This window comes from Nerophis lumbriciformis, linkage group LG33, assembly GCF_033978685.3.
Source record: "Nerophis lumbriciformis linkage group LG33, RoL_Nlum_v2.1, whole genome shotgun sequence".
Lineage (NCBI taxonomy): Eukaryota > Metazoa > Chordata > Actinopteri > Syngnathiformes > Syngnathidae > Nerophis > Nerophis lumbriciformis.
This window is the reverse complement of record NC_084580.2, coordinates 12,496,106-12,518,879: the sequence shown is the minus strand read 5'-3', so window position 1 is coordinate 12,518,879 and position 22,774 is coordinate 12,496,106. Positions and strand designations below refer to the sequence as shown.

The window sequence follows — 22,774 nt, the reverse complement described above, 5'->3', positions numbered from 1 at the left end:
GAATCAATCAATCGATCAAAGTTTATTTATATAGCCCTTAATCACAAGTGTCTCAAAGGGCTGCACAAGCCACAACGCCATCCTCGGCTCAGATCCCACATCAGGGCAAGAAAAAACTCAACCCAATGGGATACAATGAGAAACCTTGGAGGGGACCGCAGATTGTAGTATTACATAAACTTCACTTCTGCTTGCCTTTCCATTCCTGCTCTTTTTTACAGTTCTTTTTTGTTTAATAGTGCAAATGTACCCACGTGATGATGTTCCTTAAAGGGGTCATACTATGATTTTTTTTCTACATTTAAAACATTTCCTTGTGGTGTAAATAACATGTAATGGCGTTTATTTGGTCAAAATGTTGCATAGATTATGTTTTACAGAATGTTTTCAAGCCGCTCTATGGCCATCTCCTCAGGATGCGCCGTTTTGTGGGCGGTCTTCTTTTCGTGCCTCCACTTTAAATGTGTCTTCTCTAGCCATCTTTGTTGTAGTTTTTAGCACTCCCATAGCAAATCTACTAACAGATTAAGTTCAAACTGTCGCTAATTAATTTTAGAAATGGCAACATCAAAGAATGCATGTCCATGTACAAGCCAGTCTGCTCCATAACAAGAGGATAGCAAAAAAGAGAGCTACAACGCTATTGACTAGGGGTGTGGGAAAAAATCAATTCGAATTCAAATCGCCATTCTCACGTTGTTCGATTCAGTATCAATTCTCATTTTTCAAAAATCGATTTTCTTTTTTTTCTTTTTTCTTTTTCTTTTTTATTATTATTATTATTTTTTCTTTTTTATTAATCAATCCAACAAAACAATACATAGCAATACCATAACAATGCAATCCAATTCCAAAACCAAACCCGACCCAGCAACACTCAGAACTGCAATAAACAGAGCAATTGAGAGGACACACAAACACGACACAGAACAATCCAAAAGTAGTGAAACAAAAATGAATATTATCAACAACAGTATCAATATTAGTAACAATTTCAACAGAGCAGTGATTAAAAATCCCTCATTGACATTATAATTAGACATTTATAAAAAATAAAAATGAAAATGAATAGTGTCACAGTGGCTTACACTTGCATCGCCTCTCATAAGCTTGACAACACACTGTGTCCAATATTTTCACAAAGATAAAATAAGTCATATTTTTGGTTCATTTAATAGTTAAAACAAATTGACATTATTGCAATCAGTTGATAAAACATTGTCCTTTACAATTATAAAAGCTTTTTACAAAAATATACTACTCTGCTTGCATGTCAGCAGACTGGGGTAGATCCTGCTGAAATCCTATGTATTGAATGAATAGAGAATCCTTTTGAATCGGAAAAATATTGTTTTTGAATCGAGAATCGCGTTGAATCGAAAAAAAAATCGATTTGTAATCGAATCGTGACCCCAAGAATCGATATTGAATCAAGTCGTGGGACACCCAAAGATTCGCAGCCCTACTATTGACTATAGCGCAGACTACAATGGTGCACCCGCGCAAAGCAATTTGGGTAAATGAATACCATATATGGGTAATCTGCTGATGTAACAATTGGGGGGAAAACAAAATGGGCAAATTCCAAGCTACTCGTTTCCCGGAAGTATGAGGGAAGGCAAGATTGTTTTATAAATAGCTCCGCAATGCCTCTACGGTTTAATTTCACAATTTTGAGACTTTTGCAGATCCCAAATACACAACAGCATGTACCAATAGGTAAGAAAAGTTGGTTATGCTTAAAGGGGGCCCCTCTTCATGTAACTTGTTAATAAGCATGCCTGAAACAAATAAACCACATCGTACCATACATTATAAGTAGATATAGCAATACTTGGTATATAACTTAAGTAAGTTTAGTTCTTGGGGAGGAACCAAATGTCTTATGTGACACCTATCAACCTGATTGATTGATTGATTGAAACTTTTATTAGTAGATTGTACAGTTCAGTACATATTCCGTTCAATTGACCACTAAATGGTAAGACCCGAATAAGTTCTTCAACTTGTTTAAGTCGGGGTCCACATAAATCAATTCATGGTAATCAATCAATGAATGTTTATTTTTATAGCCCTAAATCACAAGTGTCTCAAAGGGCTGCACAAGCCACAACGACATCCTCGGTTCAGATCCCCCACATCAGGGCAGGAAAAACTCAACCCAATAGGACAATGAGAAACCTTGGAGAGGACCCCCTGGGCGACCGGTGCAATGGACGTCGAGTGGATCTAGCATTATATTGTGAGAGTCCAGTCCATAGTGGATCTAACATAATAGTGAGAGTCCAGTCCATAGTGGGGCCAGCAGGAGACCATCCCGAGCTATAAGTTGCTAAAAGTTTAAAAATGTATATTTAGCGAAGACTTTTTATTGTATCATAATGGCATCACCCTGAAATACCGTTTTAAAATCCATATATGCCCAAACAAAAACACTTGCATGACTTTCCTATTTACTGCCCATTAATTTCATCCTAACTTAACACCTATGACTTTTACAAGCATTTGTTTTTCCGCAGGTTTCTCAATTTGGCATTACTACGTTACCATGCCCATGCCTGCATCCACCTTCACCTTGGCAGTTGGTCACTGGCAGCAAGTGACTCCAGAGTCTCTTCATGTGTCCTCACAGGGAGGTTCAAGCAGTGAAGTAACTTCTATGCTCCACACTGGCAGGTATGCCATTATTAGTTTTAAAAGTGTTTATATTTGTGTTTATACCTGTCCGCATTCCATGACCATTGATTTTTTATCCCACCAAACCGGTGGTGAGATTAGGGCACCAAAAATTCCATACATCTTAAATAATCCATGGAGTGTGTGTCAGTAAAGTCTAAGTTTTCATTGTGCTGTATGTACACTAGCTTGCTGTGGAGGCAGTGCTTTGGGGTCCCCGTCACACTGCTGTGTCTGCCAGTGGTTTCCAGTAAACCTCCTCCTCCTCGGTTTTTCCTCCTGTGGCAGTCCAGCCGTAGCCTACTGCCGGCCTCAGGAATCTCCCACTACAAGGAAGCCCTTTATTTTCAGTGAATGGCTGGGAAGGAAACTTGGATGTGGCTCCGAAACCCTTTTGGAACAGTCCTGATTGGGAGGATAAAGTCAGCGCTGCCTGTTGGATTTAAGACCGAATACGATTGCATAGTGACACCTTCATATTTTTAGGAGCGGTTTTGAATATATTCCATATTTCCATGGCTTTCATTCCCACGCCTAGAACAAAGAGACACATGGAATGAATATTACACCTCACGCACACTGTGCTCTCTCAATGGGGGAAATGTATAAAAATACTTTCGTTAACCTTGGATTCAACCTTTTCTTTTGACTGTGTTACAGTGGAGACCAGGCCGCCTGTAATAATCCACCCATGTTGGACGACGGCTTCCCTTGTTCTCATGGCGACTACCCTTGTCGATTCAAAGAGCGGTCTGTGATATTCCAGCGTGTGATCCCTCATCGCGTGTTCGCCCCGGTCAGCCTGCTGCAGAAAGCCCAGGTGGAAAGCTTTCCTAACTTGACAGAATATATTATATTGACTGGAAATTTCAGCTAAACAACAGTCTTTGTTTGCATCGCTATGGCAACAGTACGACGTGCCAACTCAACTTGAGTCATACATTTTTATGCATGTGTTCAGAGACTTTAAAACGGCCCAAACATTTGCACCCTTTGACCTTTCAATACCCTGTTTGCAAAACCCAATGCTGTTCAGTTTTGTACAATAAACAAAACTGAGGCAAACTAGAGTTTACTAATTTGCTGCAACCAGCAGAGGCACTGTCATTCTCAATGAAGTTGCAGTCTAAAGATGTAAAAAACATAACAACCGGTATTTCATGGGAAGCTGAGCTACATCTGAGCTATTTCCACAACTCGTCCAATAAACTTTATTCTGCTTAGTACTACAAAGGCATAGAAACAGTAGATCAGAACATTAAACATAACAGATGCATGTGGTGTGAGTGGTGCTAATTTTAGTAATGAATAAGGAATCAATCAACAGAAAAAATATTTTCTATCAGAATACATGTGTATTTTATTGTGTTTCTTAAAAATCCCTGTCACTCTCCTCGTCTTCTATCTAGATCGGAGTCCTCCCACTGTTGCCGCAATGTTTAGCTGCAGCTCACGCCATTTTGGGAGTCCATCCCTTCCCCCGCCTGGATGTACTCATTGTGCCATCTGGGTTTTCCAGTCTGGGCATGGCCAGGTAAGGAGATGCTATGGTTGTGACTGCATCATTTGGCACAACTGTGCCAGGTAAAAAAAATCCTATATATATATATATACTGTGTGTGTATATATATATATATATATATATATATATATATATATATATATATATATATATATATATATATATATATATATATATATACTGTGTATGTATATATATATACTGTGTATATATATATATATATATATAGGTTTATTTGAAATAGGGACAGATACAAAAACATAGACATCTGAAACAGTTATCCAATGTATGCATCATAGTGTTTGTAGCCAAAGCTAATTTACAACACTTGTCCACAACAACAACACAGATCCAACATCATTAAAATAGGAAAATAAAATAGAATAAGGCTAAGATGAGTCGATAATAATGATAATAGAAATTATACAGACAAAGTGCAAACTAGATAAAAGCCAATGATAATAATAACACAGACAAAGTGCAGACTAGATGAAAACTAATTAGTAAAAATGAGTAAAAACTAAACATGGGAACATGATTGTTGCTCAACTAGCCATAATTTTGTTTGTTTTTTGAAAGTGACAAGTGCAGGTATACTTTTCAATGTGTCAGGTAAAGAGTTCCATAGTTGTGGTCCTTTTATTGAAAAGGCAGTCTGGGCAAAATATGTTCTACGGAATGGAACGCAACAGTTGTCTTTTGACATTGCAAGCATACAAGAGCTGGATCAAAAATGTTGCCTTTACAAGTATAAATGGATGACTACAATGTATCCCACCTGTACAAATCAGCAAATAAAGTTCAGGAACTTTAAGTTCCTGGAGCCATATACACTATATTGCCAAAAGTATTTGGCCACCTGCCTAGACTCACATATGAACTTGAAGTGCCATCCCATTCCTAACCCATAGGGTTCAATATGATGTTGGTCCACCTTTTGCAGCTATTACAGCTTCAACTCTTCTGGGAAGGTTGTCCACAAGGTTGCGGAGTGTGTTTATAGGAATTTTTGACCATTCTTCCAAAAGCGCATTGGGGAGGTCACACACTGATGTTGGTCGAGAAGACCTGGCTCTCAGTCTCCATTCTAATTCATCCCAAAGATGTTCTATCGGGTTCAGGTCAGAACTCTGTGCAGGCCAGTCAAGTTCATCCACACCAGACTCTGTTTTTATGGGCCTTGCTTTGTGCACCGGTGTACAGTCATGTAGACGTGAGCACATCACCCCTATACTAGCGTCCCTTCACTGGCTCCCTGTGCGTTACCGAATCAATTTTAAACTCCTACTATTTGTTTTTAAATGTCTAAACAACCTCGCTCCAACATATCTCTCCGACCTCCTTCTGCCTTACTGCCCCTCCCAATCTTTAAGATCAGCCGATCAGCTGCTATTGACGGTCCCTGACACAAGGTTTAAGCTTAGAGGTGACAGAACGTTCGCCGCTGCTGCTCCCAAGCTCTGGAACGGCTTACCTTTGAGTGTTAGACAGGCCTCCTCTCTTCCTGTTTTTAAATCGCTTTTATTCCATGGCTTTTAACACTGAGTAATCTCCATCCTGCTATGGCGTCCCACAATGCACCAGCTGTGAACTTGTTTTTATGTTTTATTTATTTATTTATTTATTTTTTATCGTGCTCTGTTTGTGTGGTGGTGTGCTTGCTCGTTTCTCTTGTGATTTCTTTTAACCTGCCCATTGTACAGCACTTTGGCTACCTCTGTGGTAAATTTTAAATGTGCTTTATAAATAAAGTTGATTTGATTTGATTTGGAGGAGGAAGGGCCCCGCTCTAAACTGTTCACACAAGGTTGGGAGCATGGAATTGTCCAAAAACGTTTTGGTATCCTGGAGCATTCAAAGTTCCTTTCACTGGAACTAAGGGGCCAAGCCCAACTCCTGAAAAACAACCCCACACCATAATTCCTCCTCCACCAAATTTCACACTCGGCACAATACAGTCCAAAATGTACCGTTCTCTTGGCAACCTCCAAACCCAGACTGGTCCATCAGATTGCCAAATAGAAAAGCGTGATTCATCACTCCAGAGAAGGCGTCTCCACTGCTCTAGAGTCCAGTGGCGATGTCCTTTACACCACTGTATCAGACGCTTTGCATTGGACTTGGTGATGTATGGCTTAGATGCAGCTGCTTGGCCATGGAAACCCATTCCATGAAGCTCTCTGTGTACTGTACGTGGGCTAATTGGAAGGTCACATGAAGTTCGGAGCTCTGTAGCAACTGACTGTGCAGAAAGTCGGCGACCTCTTTGCACTATGCACTTCAGCATCCGCTGACCCCTCTCTGTCAGTTTGCGTGGCCTACTACTTCATGGCTGTGTTGCTGTTGTTCCCAAACTCTTCCATTTTCTTATAATAAAGCCAACAGTTGACTTTGGAATATTTAGGAGCGAGGAAATTTCACGACTGGATTTGTTGCACAGGTGGCATCCTATGACAGTTCCACGCTGGAAATCACTGAGCTCCTGAGAGCGGCCCATTCGTTCACAAATGTTTGTACAAACAGTCTCCATGCCTAAGTGCTTGATTTTATACACCTGTGGCCGGGCCAAGTGATTAGGACACCTGTAATACTTTTGGCAATATAGTGTAGTTCCTGGAACAGGCATTCCATCGATCACTTTGAGTAAAACAGTTTATTGTCGGCCCCAACCACACCAAAAATGTATAACATAGTAAAAAACTTCTATCTCGCCAAACTGGTCATTGTCTGCCCTACAAACCAGACCAAAACCAACTCTTTGTCATCTGTCATATCAACAGCAGCCACTTGCACTTTCTCACTTGCACCAACACACTCACTCATGGCGCTAAGACCAGTGATGCGTTTATGGCCACACAAAAAGTTGGACAACTCCAACACCACACAAGTGTAAATTCCAGGTCTTTACGCTATGACTCCCAAATCAGATGGTCTATTGTCATTCATTAAGAATGTTAATGTATGGATAATAATCATGAAATGCTGTTACTAGATTACAGAAATGCTCATAAAAAGATTTTACAGACAGAAAGTTACAGAAATGTACACTTTATCCCATGCATACATCTGATTGTGCACCATGAGAATGTTTTAAGGGGAACTAAATGTGATTTCTGAAAGGTATACACATTCTTTCAAAAGTAGGACCTCACCCAGTCATAGAATACTTGTACATAGGCTCATGAAAAGCAAGATTTTTTTTGTTATTTTCGTTGTAAGTGGGCCAAATCACTTATATTCATAAATAATTCCACGGAAATGACTGCTGTCATTTGATTATAATAATAAGACATTTAAATTGTAATGATGTCAGATTTGAGACAGGTGTGCTGCTGGTATGGCCACAGTGTGCACGTCTAATGTTGTTCACATGTGCTCCACTGAATGCCCAGGGAGTTTTTGCGTTCGCTCACACACATGAAAAATTAGAGGGAACATTGCACAGGGAGAGACTTTATTTGCCCTGGTAAATGGGGAAAATTCCTGTAAAGGTTCCTGTGGTGAAAAAAGGCCTAGGGAAGACCATATACTATGCTAACTTATTGTTGCTGTGTTATGTTATGCATTGTAACACTATAACCTACTATAATTACTATTAAGACATCTTTTTATGTTACACAGAAGTTTATTGTGTCCTTTTTAAGTTCTGCATAATGTGTGCTGTATATGTACTGTATATATATTAGGGAGGTCACGGTATGAACAGTTCTTATCACAGTTTATTATCACAGTATTTGTAAATGTGTTCAATTTTTCAAAGAGTACTTATACTGAAATCTTTTACCCAGGTTTTATTTTTTTTTAAAACAACACATGAAAAATTATATTCTTTGTAGGAGAAACATTATTGTAGTTAACACTGGGTTTCATGTACCTCAAGTAGAAATTGAATGTGCATATGAAAGCAACACAAACATTATAAACAAAGTAATATGACATACAGAATAATAACATAAATAAATAAAAAATACATGTGAAAATTGTGCACGATGGCACCTTATGGACATTAGAGATAAACAATTAAAACAAATGTAACAATTTTGCAAATGGCCCCTGATGGCCAAAAGACGCAACTGCACTTTTTGTCCATATAGATAAAAATAGTGTTCATATATGTGATCAAGTCTTACACATAGAGCTGAATGAAATATAGCAAAACTAATAATCACGATTATTTTTGATCAATATTGAAATCATGATTATTAATCATGATTATTTATTGTTAGGTAAAACAGTGTTGGGCTGGGGTGTGAACGGCACGTCATCATGTAATTTGTAATGTCTAATGAAAAGGCTATAGATAAACATTATCAATATATTTAAAGACAAATATTTGTGTTTTTGTTCATTGATTGTATCAACGTGTCAGCTTTTTCTCATTACATGATACATTTATTTTTATTTTCACATTTTGAGAGATTTTTTTTTTTTTAATTATGTATATTTTGTGTTCATTGACATGTACTAAATATATGTACATGTACATGCTGTATCAGGACAGATCCATTAGGAGTAGGAATTAACTATACATCATAAAACATTAACACAATGCTGTGTCTCATTGTTTTTTAAAGTAATACATTTGTGAAATGTAAAAAAAAAAAACCCTCAAGAAGTGTAAAAACACATGGTGTTTATTTTTTATGTCAATATCAAACACAAAGCAGTTTTGCTAATGAAGATAAAGTGTAATAAACAAGCTTTGTTTGACAACAACACCATGTGGTTCAGTGCAACAGTTTAACACCAAAAAATAAACAGGAGTGATACCTCTAACATCTAATACATAATCTTCGTGCCTCACTGACAACTCAGTGTGTTAACACTGCACAGCCTGCGTTCAATTCCATGAGATGACAACACATTTTAGCTAGTCCGGATGTTATTGGAACGCTAACAAAGTTAGCAGTTAAAGGAGCCATATGTAAGAATTGCATGTGAAATCATCATTAAATGGTCCCGATATGTCAAAAGGCATTAATAAATCATGTTGTTTTCGAATACCTCTATAACTGATAACAGGAGGTCAGCCGGGATATGCTCATTTCAAAATTAGATTTACAGCCCCGAAATCTTGTTATTGTTTTCATTTCGATGTCCCGCCTTCCACTGTTTTCCCAATTAGAAAGTCTGTGAGTGTGTTACATCCAGGTTGCCAGTTACGCACCGCCATCTTCGTCTAGCGACTGCCACTGGTAAAGTTACTAAACATGTCAGACCTTAGTAAATCTAAAAGGCCTTGTTGCGATTCTCAACGTATTCATGACAAAGCCAGAAACAAAACAAGGATTTGTATCGGGGATGCCTTTTGGAAAGATGGAGATGATTGAAGGCGGAGAAGATGTTTTCATCTGATGCCCAACTTGCTAATTTCCTCCTTGATAGGTAAGTAAGGCATTTACGTTGTCTTATTACCTGTAAAAAATGGAAATTGACATTTCATATGTAAACTATGTTGTCCAATACAGTCTATGATCTTGTCTATCAAAGCTAGTATGTTCGTGCAACGAATGCTTAGCATGCTCGCCCGGTCAATGTGAACATAGATATAGCCCAATTCGATTACACATCGACATATAGGTTGACGGGGGAAATATATGCCTGTTAGCCTTTATGTGGATGTGTGTTCAAACTGACAGGGCAAAATATATTTTCGACAAATAAAACCTATGTGTATATGGGTAGTGTCAGTGCCTATTTCGTTCTCAATATGCTGATATGTTGAGGAAATGCGTTCCAACATTAGCACGGCTGTCATGGCAATGTGAAACGTGTGGAGACAGCAAAATCACATGATAAAAGTATTCCACATTCGTGTTTGCATATTGTGGACTACATGTACCAAGTTATATGGCAATCTAAAACGTTTAAAACAGTAGCCTATAGACATACCTTGGTGAAATGTCTCCTCTTTAGTTTTGGGCGTACAGTCGATCGAGCTGGATTCGGCTGCGTACCTGGCAACCTCAGTCAGGGAGAGGGGGAGGGGACTACATAATTTTGACTGTGGTTGCAGTACCATTTCTGGCCACATTCTTACATATGGCTCCTTTAAATAAAGGACAAGTGACCATTCCAGTAAACAAACGGCAAGACCACTGTATACATACATACATTCATACATTATATAACTACGCTATTTTTACATTTAAAAAAAACCTTCATTTTTAAGATGTGGCGACTTATTTTATTCTGTAGTAGTAGTAGTGGCTTCCTTGATCATTTACGAAATCCAGTCAACTTCCTTTGTTTTTAATTCATCGAACTGCGCATGCAAATGACGTCAAGGCCACATTTGGGCCCGCATTAGGGCCTGTGCGTGTTTGTACTTGAGTCTGATAAAGATCACATTTACTTGCAGTGTAATCAGTCAGCTGGAAAAAAATCAGATTTCGATAAAATCCGATATGGGCCCTTGCGGTGTAAACATAGTCTATCTGTGTTGGCCCTGCGATGTGGTGGCGACTTGTCCAGGGTGTAGCTGGGATAGGCTGCAGCCCCCATTGACCCTGAAAGTGACAAGCGGTTGAAAATGGATGGATGGACGTACAGTGTAGACACTTTCTAGGTTTGAACAAAAGACAAGACTGGTACATTCACCTGAACTAAATGCAAACTGTCAAATGAGACTCAGAAGTGTAAGAAAACAAGATAAAACATCGGAACAGCACCATTATCATGATGAGCTTATGATGAATAAAAAAACATTTTATTACTCAAGAAATTAACATTTATTACCACATAAACACACACTCAAATTCTGTTTTATGCATTTTGTGGATCCGCTTTTATTACCCATTCATGATATAATAACGTCTTGAAAATAACATGCACCGGTGGAATGTTTTTTTTGTTTTTTGGGGGGGGGAAAACACAAAAAAGTTTGCTCATCAAAACTGTATTTACTGGGAAATTGCTCAACAAGGACTTATAAATCCTATCATTATATGTTTCGACCTTTTCGGAATTTGAGCTGTAAGATTCAAACTAACAAAGAAAACATTAAGCTTGGCTGCTGCACAGCAGTGTTGATGCTATAATCTGCTGCCTGAGGTTTAGCTCACTGTTTCTAGAGTGGGATTGATTGCTTGTTTCACTTGTTAAAAAAAAACACCATAATCTTCTTTCCACAGAAGTCTTTACTATTTTAAAATGTCCAATTGTAGTTACAGTATCTCGCTATATATCATGTAGGTTTTTTTCTATTCTTTTCAGTCTTCTTATCCTGCCTTCTTCCCCAAAAGCTCTCCCTCACCTCTTATATGAGTTATATGAGTCCAAGTTTACACGGCAGGCTGTCATGTCCACAATATGGACATGTGTTGACGTGTGTTTGAATGTAGTTTAAGCCTGTTGATGTGCAGGGGCAGAGAAGGAGCTAGATACATTGCGTATTATGCATTTTTTTGTTTCGCCTTAACCTTACCCTGTCCTCTTCACCTTCTACCCACTCTGTTTTCTGTCATTTCTTCCATTCTGAGGATAAAAAAGTTTCCTATGGCATTGGCTTTTTTCAGCTCTCAAAATTTGTTTTTTGTAGCGTTTCAGCCGTGTGTTTGCTGTCTTTGTTTTTATCGATTTTTATATTTTCTCGGCAATACAGCTTGTTTATATATATATAAACAAAGTCCCTCTGCTATTATACTGTCGCTGTAAGAATAAAGCTCAAATTAAACATTGAAGCAAGAATAAAGACCACTAACCTTTGGCATTGCCTGTGTTGACAAATCATATTTTGGGTGTTCAGTAAACATTGTTCCAGTGGTTCTTTTTCTGGACTGGATATGAGCTCATCTCTGCAAATGTCCACGCTGTGCAAATACTTGACATCACAGTCTAAGATTAGCTTCAATCACAAACATTTGGAGAGTGTCAGGGTTGCAGCGAGGGCCAGTTCTCAACTTTGCACATTTATTACTGCAAATGTTCCCCGAATGCCCTTTGATCTAAACCCCACGCCTTATAAAACGTTTTCCTTCTTCTGTGCTGTATTTAGTTTTGAAAGAACATCAAGTTCTTACACAGTGTTTCTGATAGATTTTATTTTCTCAGTAGAATTGCTCCCTGGAACTCACATACTGTTTTTCTCTTATAGTAGTGAACGATCAGGGGTCGGCAACCTTTACAAGTCAAAGAGCCATTTTGACCAGTTTCACAAATTAAAGAAAACAATGGGAGCCACAAAAATCTTTTGAATTTTAAAATGAAATAACACTGCATACAAAGTTTTTTTTTTTGCTTTGTGCTATGTATAATCCAAGGGTCTCAGACACGCGGCCCACACCTTAATATGTACTGTAAATTGAATGTTAGTGCGGCCCGCAGGTTTTATTTGTAAGGCGCTTGACAGCGTCATGCTTGTCAACCCTACCGATTATTCCGGCAGACTACGACTTTCAAGGCAAATGGTCTCTCGACCGTGCCGTGGTGGTACAGCATTTGACGCTCACTACAACCAGCGTGCCAGCGCAGCCACGCGTTGTATGGGGCTTCTGCTCACACACATAAGTGACAGCAAGGCATACTTGGTCAACAACCACACAGGTTACACTGACGGTGGCGGTATAAAAACCTTTAATGCGCCACACTGTGAACCCACACCAAACAAGAATGACAAACACATTTCGGGAGAACATCTGCACCGTAACACAACATAAACACAACAGAACAAATACCCAGAATCCCATGCAGCCCTAACTCTTCCGGGCTACATTATACGCCCCCCGCTACCAAACCCCACCCACCTCAACCGACGCACGGAAGGTGGGGCGGGGGGGTGTTGATGTGTGAGGGAGCAGGGTTGAGGTGGGGGCGGGGTTTGGTGGTAGCAGGGGTGTATAATGTAGCCCGGAAGAGTCAGGGCTGCATGGGATTCTGGGTATTTGTTCTGTTGTGTTTATGTTGTGTTAAGGTGCAGATGTTCTCCCGAAATGTGTTTGTCATTCTTGTTTGGTTTTGGTTCAAAGTGGGGCGCATTATTAGTAAGAGTGTTAAAGTTGTTTTATATGGCCACCGTCAGTGTAACCTGTGTGGCTGTTGACCAAGTATGCCTTGCTGTCACTTACGTGTGCAAGCAGAAGATTCTCATAACAAGAGGCTGGGCTGGCACGATGTTAATACATATTGTAGAGGGTGTTAAATACTGTACCATCATAGCACGCCCTTATTATTATTGTAAGGGTGAAACTCTGAGAATATTAATCCCGGGAGTTTTCTGCGAGAGTCACTGATATTCGGAAGTGTCCCGGGAAAATCGGGGGTGTCGGCAAGTATGCAGCTGAGTGATCAAAGAGCCGCATGCGGATCCGGAGCCGCGGGTTGCCGACCCCTGGTCTAGATGATGTGTCACAATTAATTGTCCGTTTGAAACACATAAGAGCATTATCTCAGTTATGGATTTAATTCCGAGCCCAACTCTGTTGCTAACTAAAACAGCAGCACCTCCCAAGGATTTCTCTGTGCTAAAGTTACTACTCTGATATTGTGAACAAGTTCCCTGCACTTTTTAAAAACGGCGTCCTTTTTGAAAACTGTTCCTTGCACCACAATGTTATGTGCATCTTTGTTTAATATTCTGTGCCTTCAAATTAATAATGGCCTACCAGCCGAGGTTATTTGGATGAATAGATACATAAATAAATAGATAATTTATCCGTATTGTATGTATGTTATTATAGATATTGTGGTGAGATTTAAGGGTGAGAGAAAAATAAGCACAAAAGCGATGTTGATGACTAAATTATTTTAAGAATTAAGATAAAAGTAAATAAAATAAGTATGAATACAACAATTATGGTGAATATAAGCATGATAAATACATTTGAAATGACTCAATTACATGTACAAGTAAAATAATTTTACTACTCAAAGTTGTACTGTGTATGATAGCTTACAGATGAAAAATAACCTAAAGCATAGCTTATTGTTTTTTTGCCTTTTTCCCTACAATAGTCATTCTGTATGCATTTTCATTTGACATATAATAATGATAATGATCATTCATTTTATTCATGTTCAGTACAGTTCAGTTTCACTTTATATCGAACATGCATATGATTCAATGTAATGCATCACACCATTCCAGTTGTTTCATTACAGCACGTCCGAAAAGGAGTAGGAAGATCCTACCCCTTTTCATACCGTAACCATTTTATCCAATTTCCTTGTTCTCTGTAACAGAACAGTGAACAAATAAATAATAAATAAATGATATCCCATAGTAAGCATACACATATTAAATACATAAATAATTGTTGTCTCAATTAAAAAAAAAATGGTTCAAGATGTTCATCATAATTCTTGTTCTGTGTACTTTGTGAACACTTGTAGTTTGAACCATCTCTTAAAGTGAATCATATGTGCTTAGTTTGAGTTATTTGGTTAATCCGTTCCATAATTTAATTCCACATACTGATATACTAAAAGTGTTAAGTGTTGTACGAGCATACAAATATTTTAAATTAGGTTTTCCTCTAAGGTTATATTTCTCTTTTGTTGATAAGAATTGTTGTACATTCTTGGGTCGCAGGTGATAGTTTGCTTTGTACATCATTTTAGCTGTTTGCAAATGCACCAAATCGTTGAATTTCAATAATTGTGATTTAATAAATAAAGGGTTTGTATGTTCTCTATATCCAACATTATGTATTATTCTAATTGATCTTTTTTGTAACAGTTAGTATTTATTTATGTATTTATTTATAAAAGTTAAGTATATTAATCAAACAAACTGTGTAAATCAACATAACATGTGCAAAATGAAAGAGAACATTGTATTATGAAATGTTTCCTTCAGCATTAAAAGCAGTTTTGAAGAGGTAGGTTTTTAACAGTCTTTTGAAAGTTGTGGGGTTATGACATGAGCGGATATAAATGGGGAGAGAGTTCCAGAGGGAGGGGGCAGCAATGGAGAAGGTTTGGTGTTGGGTTCTGTGGGTTAGGCTTCATCTGTTTATGCTCATAGACTCAGATTGGTCAGATGAAGTCTAAATGCCAACAGGAATCACATTTTAATGACTGCTGTTGGAATTGACAGAGGGGTCACTCTTTGGGAATTTAACAGTTGTTTCTACACCGCAATTGGGCAAAACCATTCTTGCTTCAGCACGTCCGATTTTAGTTAGAGAATATCTTGAGAAAATCTGACCAATTAAAGTCTATGAGCATGAACTGATGAAGTGTGCTGGGATTAGAGGCCAAACGTGTTCTGAGACGAACTGAAGAGTCCAGTTGCATTCAATTGAATATCTAAGAAAAGTAAATTAAATAAATAGCAGTTTGAAAAAAAAAAAAATTAATGTATAATAATGCTGATAATAAATTTAATACGGATGGTTTATTGAGTAATTGTCTTCCCCCTAATAGACACCAGGACTTTGCTGCAGTTGAGTAATAATAAAGGCTCCTGGACGTATTGGAAATACGGTCCGCCTGCTTGCTAAAACTCAATTTCGGGGAAAAGATTTAGGAACTTAATTAAACTTCGGACAGCACCTGCATTGACTCCCTATAAAACTCCACATGGGTTTCAACTAACTTGAATCCTCCCTTCGTTGCGGGTGGTTTGGCTCTCATGGTGCCCACGCACTTAACCACAGGGTGGTGCCGTCGGAAGGTCGGGGAGGTCAAACAAAATGCAAAATTGAGATGGAGATGGCACAAGGGAGTGGGGTTCGCAACAGGCCAGCGGACCCCCAGGATGTGGGAGAGGATGTGTGGATTATTCCCAGCAACAAAAGCCATTAGCCTCTGGATGGACTTCAGAGAGGGGTGCTATTTAATCTGGAGATTGGGAGGCATGTGGGCCCCAGCGCTTGGGATGGGGGCCAAGTGCAGATTTTGTGCAGTGCCCCCGTGGAAACAGCAGTATTGGAGGGGCCTGTGGCAAGGAGGCATCCAGCTGTTGTAGTATGATTCAGAAGAAAGGGGAGGGTAAAGATTTAGACAGGCAGAGGATTCACAGTGGTGTGAAGTTTTTATACCCAGATACACAGTGGGAGGGCAGGAAATGGGAGATTAAGGAGTCAAGTAAGGGCAGGTCTCTGCATTCATGCGGTCTAAAAACACACACATTGTGTGAACAGTGTGAACAAGACGACAAAATATAGGCATGACACCAGTCAGCAGTTCAACGGATTTACCATTTTTAGGTGCTTTTATGTAACTATGAGAAGTCTTCCTTTTCAACAAAAGCCCGTTCTTCTTTTGCCAGCTGGATTTCTTTCAGTCAGCAGTTTTTTTTTCTAGAAAAATAAATTGACACACCAAAAAGGGACACTACAAAAATGTGAGAGCTAAAAAGGGGAAAGTTGTAAAAAAAAATTGTTTCAAATGTGGAAATTCTTGTTGACAAGCACATATTTTATTTTATTTTTATCAGCGGTCACCACAGCAAGTCAGTTGCATGAATGGTTTTGGCTCTGTTTTTACACCGGATGCCTCCAACCCATGCCATGAAAGACAGAAGCATATACCATTACACCATGAGGGGTTATAGCAACACATGTGTTTAGAGTAGGGATGTCCGATAATGGCTTTTTGCCGATATTCCGATATTGTCCAACTCTTTAATTACCGATACCGATATCAACCGATACCGATATCAACCGAAATATATAGTCGTGGAATTAACACATTATTATGCCTAATTTGGACAACCAGGTATTGTGAAGATAAGGTACTCTTAAAAATGTTTAATAAAATAAGATAAATAAATTAAAAACATTTTCTTGAATAAAAAAGAAAGTAAAACAATATAAAAACAGTTACATTGAAACTAGTAATTAATGAAAATTAGTAAGATTAACTGTTAAAGGTTAGTACTATTAGTGGACCAGCAGCACGCACAATCATGTGTGCTTACGGATTGTATTCCTTGCAGACTGTATTGATATATATTGATATATAATGTAGGAACCAGAATATTAATAACAGAAAGAAACAACCCTTTTCTGTGAATGAGTGTAAATGGGGGAGGGAGGTTTTTTGGGTTGGTGCACTAATTTTAAGTGTATCTTGTGTTTTTTATGTTGATTTAATAAAAAAATAAAATAAAAAAAACCCCAAAAAAACAAAAACCCGATACCGATAATAAAAAAAACGATACCGATAATTTCCGATATTACATTTTAACGCATTTATCGTCCGATAATATCGGCAGGCCGATATTATCGGACATCTCTAGTTTAGAGGATATGTCAGGGGTCGGCAACCCGCGGCTCTAGAGCCGCATGCGTCTCTTTAGCGCCGCCCTAGTGGCTCTCTGGAGCTTTTTCAAAAATGTATGAAAAATGGAAAAAGATGAGGGGAGAAAAATATATTTTTTGTTTTAATATGGTTTCTGTAGGAGGACAAACATGACACAAACCTCCCTAATTGTTATAAAGCACACTGCTTATATTAAACATGCCTCACTGATTCGATTATTTGGCGAGTGCCGTTTTGTCCTACTAATTTTGGCGGTCCTTGAACTCACCGTAGTTTGTTTACATGTATAACTTTCTCCGACTTTCTCAGACGTGTTTTATGCCACTTCTTTTTCTGTCTCATTTTGTCCACCAAACTTTTAACGTTGTGCATGAATGCACAAAGGTGAGTTTTGTTGATGTTATTGACTTGTGTGCAGTGCTAATCAGACATATTTGGTCACTGCATGACTGCAAGCTAATCGATGCTAACATGCTATTTAGGCTAGCTATATGTACATATTGCATCATTATGCGTCATCTCATCTGTAGGTATATTTGAGGTCATTTAGTTTCCTTTAAGTCCTCTTAATTCAATGTATATCTCATGACACACTATCTGTATGTAATATGGCTTTTAATTTGTTGCGGCTCCAGACAGATTTGTTTTTGTATTTTTGGTCCAATATGGCTCTTTCAACATTTTGGGTTGCCGACCCCTGGGATATGTCATCATTGCTGTGAGTTAACTAGGTTATTAGATTGTCCAGGGTGTAGCCCGCCTTCCGCCCGAATGCAGCTGAGATAGGCTCCAGCACCCCCCGCCACCCCGAAAGGGACAAGCGGTAGAAAATGGATGGATGGATGGATGGATTGATTGTCAAGCCCTTCTTACACTGTCTGTGAAAAACATAATTTTTTTTTGCCCACTATTCTATAAAAAACACCAACAGAAAAGATGGGTACAGCCCAGTAATTTTACACCTTTGGAAGTAGTATTAGAATTGTAACAGAAGCGGATCATCGCATGAAGGAAAGATAACGTGTCTTCATGGTCTTTCTTAAGTAGATAGTAATGTCAAGCCCCGTTCATACCGCTTTAAAAGTCGACTTGTTACTACCTGAACAGCACTGACACAAAATGTTTACGATGTCGACCTGTTAATTTTCCATCTTTTTGTTTATGTCTAAGAATATCACTGCAATTCCAAGATAAGGGTGTTATGAAGGTAAACACTCGATTCCCCTTCCCTGGTCTGTTGGAAGCAATTGTCGCAGTCCGACAAGTATTTTGTAATTACGTCATACATCAGACTTTCTGATTGCACAGGTGGTTCTACTGTTACGTCACGCACAATTTTGTAGGATCTCTGTCTATAATAGGTTGCATAACAGTCCGCTTGAATAAGGACCAAATGGGGGCAATTCTAATCTGAACCTGATCTAGCAGATGGATGGGTGCTATGTTTCCAAACAGCCTGCTAAAGATAACCAAATATGGTTAGTTAGGGTTACTAGCGAGGGGAAATCTCCTTGTGGCATCTTGACTGCGTTTTCTGACTGGGAGTGACAGGAAGGGCACTGCATTTCCTCTCCCCTCTTTGAAGCTGTGTTCCAAAGCTGGACTTACTGTACCAATCTGATTTGAGTGTGAAAATATAGTGCATGGAAGCCAAATGAGGACATGCCAGAGAGAGTGGTAAATCCCCCACTGAACCTTTTTGTTGGGAAATGACATAAGTGTTGAAATGGGCTTTTTAGTGGTGTGGGTGATAGGGGTGTTGTTTTGCTTGGCTGCTGACACACAGATTCCTGTGCTTGTCTTGATATGAATACATGTATTGTTGGTATAATGGATGTGATATGTGTTCAGGGTGGGGGTGTGGGGTGATGTCAGAGGAATGCCACAAAAAAACACACATATGTCATTGTCATGATGTTTTCACACAGGCAAAAAAAGATGACCCCTACGCTTCTGGATAGTAGACTTTTGATAAGCCTGCACGCATGCAGTGTCTGCATGTTTCATTGTAATCCTGTTTATGGCTAAAATACTTTTAAGACCTCTTCCTATTATATTCCTAATCCTCTTTTCTTTATTGATTCAATTTAAGCCACCATCAACTGATAGGTGGCTGTCTGAACAAAATTGGGTAAAAAGGATCATATACCTTTTGCTTCTACTGCACCCATATAGCTGTCAAAGGCACGAGACACAAAATATGGTATGGTATGTACCTCTTGACCTTACCCGAATGTTCAGCCTGACTTCAGTTGACTGCATGTTTATGGTCGGGCAGGAAGTTACAATGGCCATGGTCCCCATTTGGGAGGAAGTTAGCAGCTGGACCGCCTAAAGGTTTTTTTTTTGCACCCTGCTGGATGCTATTCTACTGCCATGCTCCTCTTTATTGAAACAAAACCTTTTTAAAGTTTTACTGGAGTAGAACCAGTAGTTACCATCCAGTAATTAAAAAATTCCTGGTTTGTGTAACCGTTCAGTTAAATCTAGCTTTGAAGCTGGAATTGTCATAATCTTTCATGACTGTTTTTGTTTTGTGTTGTATTCTTCCTGTTTTTGGTGTTTGTTTCCGTTTTCAGCGCTCCTACCTCCCTTTTCTTTTTCCTGTGGGAGTGCTGATTCCTCACACCTATTCCATATTGCAATTAGGAGGATTTATTGGCGAGCTCTGCCTGGCATGCCAAGATGGATTATTGTATTCTGTATGGTGTATATTGTCATTGCTTTCTTTGCTGCTGCCACATGCTATATAGCCTTTTGTTTTTACAGTTCTTAATTTTGTTATGAGAATCAAACTGTTTTTGCCATCTCCTGTCTCCGCACCTTGAGGTCATGACTATCGCTACCATGCAGGTTCGTGACAGAATAATCCTGCCAACAAGTGACTTTGCGGACACAACAATCGGTGAAATGGAGCCTGCTTTTTGAACCGGATGCTTCCTGGAAGAATTGGAGGCCAGGGGGCTCATATTATGAGTACGCACAAAAACCAAGTGTAAGCCCTTTTTCACAGCACAGATGAGATGTACAATATCAAGAGTGAACTGAACGTGAAAATGTGCGATGCCTCACGCAAACTTCTCGCTTCACGTTGTCACACTTTGGCGACACACAGAGGTGGCCGTTTGGGCTCGCCAACATTTTTCTTACTTTTAACAATGTCAAAAGATTGAGGCAAGAACACAAAATTAACTTCTATATCTCCATATATTGTAGAGACTTACCAGAAGGGCTTTGGGCCACTCCACCATTTTTATCCAGTTGTAATAATAATCAATATGTTCCTTATTTTTCTCTATTCTTTTGTTGTGGGGCAGACTGGCTTGTACATGCATGCTAAAGTCCTCCACTGTAGCGTATAGTTATATCTGTCAGTAAAGCGCTAAAAAAATACAACATGACTGACGGAGAGAAGACGCAGTGAAAGGGGGCTTGGCCTGAAGTAGGACTTTGCCACGTAATATAAAACCGCCCACAAAACGGCGCATTCAGAAGAGACAATCAGAAAGCGGCTGAAAGATGATCTGTAAAACAAAATCCCAATGACCAAAGATCCACCATTACATGTTATGTAGACCACAAAGAAGTGTTTTAAGTGTAATAAAAAAAACGGTACATGTGAGGAATATGCTTGAAAAATACCAAACTGAATTTATCAGGTTTATAATAACATTGCACTTAGCACTTGACGCATTTTCTCAAGGATTCTTGTAAAGTGATGTGGCATTAGTGTAACGACTTGGTCGCATCGTGATGCGGGTGTGGTTCTCCCAAGGATGCAGACGGCTTCGGACACAGCTTGCAGGTAGGAAAATGATTTATTTAAAATATAAATCATTCGATGAACAAACAAAAGACATGCACGTAGCACAAAAGGCAAAACAAAAGGACTAGCGTGGGAGCTAGCAGGCAAAAATAGCATAGCATGAAATCTAAGTAGTCGTTATCAGTTGTATGGGAACAAACTAGGAAGCCAGACCGAGTGAGGCCAGGGCAAAGACTAAATAGCCCTCTGATTAGTGCCCGGGCAACAGGTGCGCGTCCCGAACACTAACCAGAGGCAGGTGAATGTAATCTGCCGTCATGGCAACAGAAACAAACGAAACTCAAGGTGCTGAAAACACATGTGACTCAAACATAAACAAACTATGATCCGGGCAGCGGATCGTAACCGTACCCCCCCCCTTAAAGGACAGATTCCAGATGTCCCTTGACAAAAAATAAAACAAGAACCCAATAAACAAGAAACAGTTCAAGAGTCAAGGGAGGGCGGAGGGAGGATTTGGTGGTGGGTCGCCAGGCCACGTGTCCCCGAATCCACCGGGGAAGAGTCAGGTGGCGGCGGCGAGTGGAACGCCGCTGCCGCAGGCGAGGCGGGCGACCATGGAAAGGCCACATTCGTGGCTGCCGAGAAGGTGGGCGTGAGTGGCGCCAGAAGTTCAGCAGCCGGAGAGTTCTAAATCTATGTCTCGGGTGTCGCTGCTGTTTGTGCCACAGGCGTCCATACACAAACCTCCGAGAGCGCCGCTTGCGCAGCCAGACCACTCGAGGTCGCTGAGACGACGATGAGGGCGAGGAAGGTGGCGGTGTCCTGGAAAAGCCCACCGGAGACGAGGAGAGAGCAGACGTCGCCGCGGAGGCAGGAGGAGTTGTCGTCGCCGCGGAGGCAGGAGGAGTCGTCGTCGCCGCGGAGGCAGGAGGAGTCGTCGTCGCCGCGGAGGCAGGAGGAGTCGTCGTCGCCGCGGAGGCAGGAGGAGACGTCGTCGTCGCGGCCGCTGGTGTAGGTTCTGGTGCTAGTCTTGGAGCCGGTGCAGGTTCTGGTGCTAGTCTTGGAGCCGGCGCTGGTGTGGGAGCCAGCCTTGGAGCCGGCGCTGGTGTGGGAGCCAGCCTTGGAGCCGGCGCTGGTGTGGGAGCCAGCCTTGGAGCCGACGCTGGTGTGGGAGCCAGCCTTGGAGCCGGCGCTGGTGTGGGAGCCAGCCTTGGAGCCGGCGCTGGTGTGGGAGCCAGCCTTGGAGCCGGCGCTGGTGTGGGAGCCAGCCTTGGAGCCGGCGCTGGTGTGGGAACCAGCCTTGGAGCCGGCGCTGGTGTGGGAACCAGCCTTGGAGCCGGCGCTGGTGTGGGAACCAGTCTTGGAGCCGGCGCTGGTGTGGGAACCAGCCTTGGAGCCGGCGCTGGTGTGGGAACCAGCCTTGGAGCCGGCGCTGGTGTGGGAACCAGCCTTGGAGCCGGCGCTGGTGTGGGAACCAGCCTTGGAGCCGGCGCTGGTGTGGGAACCAGCCGTGGAGCCGGCGCTCGTGTGGGAACCAGCCGTGGAGCCGGCGCTGGTGTGGGAACCAGCCGTGGAGCCGGCGCTGGTGTGGGAACCAGCCG

General features: G+C 40.5%; 1 protein-coding gene across 3 annotated transcripts in view; it reads left to right on the top strand.

Annotated features, from left to right (window-relative positions):
- aopep (aminopeptidase O (putative)) overlaps positions 1 to 22,774 on the top strand; it is a 207,872-nt gene that overhangs the window by 10,102 nt on the left and 174,996 nt on the right. For all 3 annotated transcript variants that reach the window (XM_061928246.1, XM_061928245.1, XM_061928247.1), the window contains 3 exons: positions 2,520 to 2,676; positions 3,337 to 3,496; positions 4,086 to 4,210. In XM_061928246.1, coding sequence (XP_061784230.1) covers positions 2,520 to 2,676; positions 3,337 to 3,496; positions 4,086 to 4,210 — 442 coding nt within the window. The remainder of the gene's footprint in view (positions 1 to 2,519; positions 2,677 to 3,336; positions 3,497 to 4,085; positions 4,211 to 22,774) is intronic.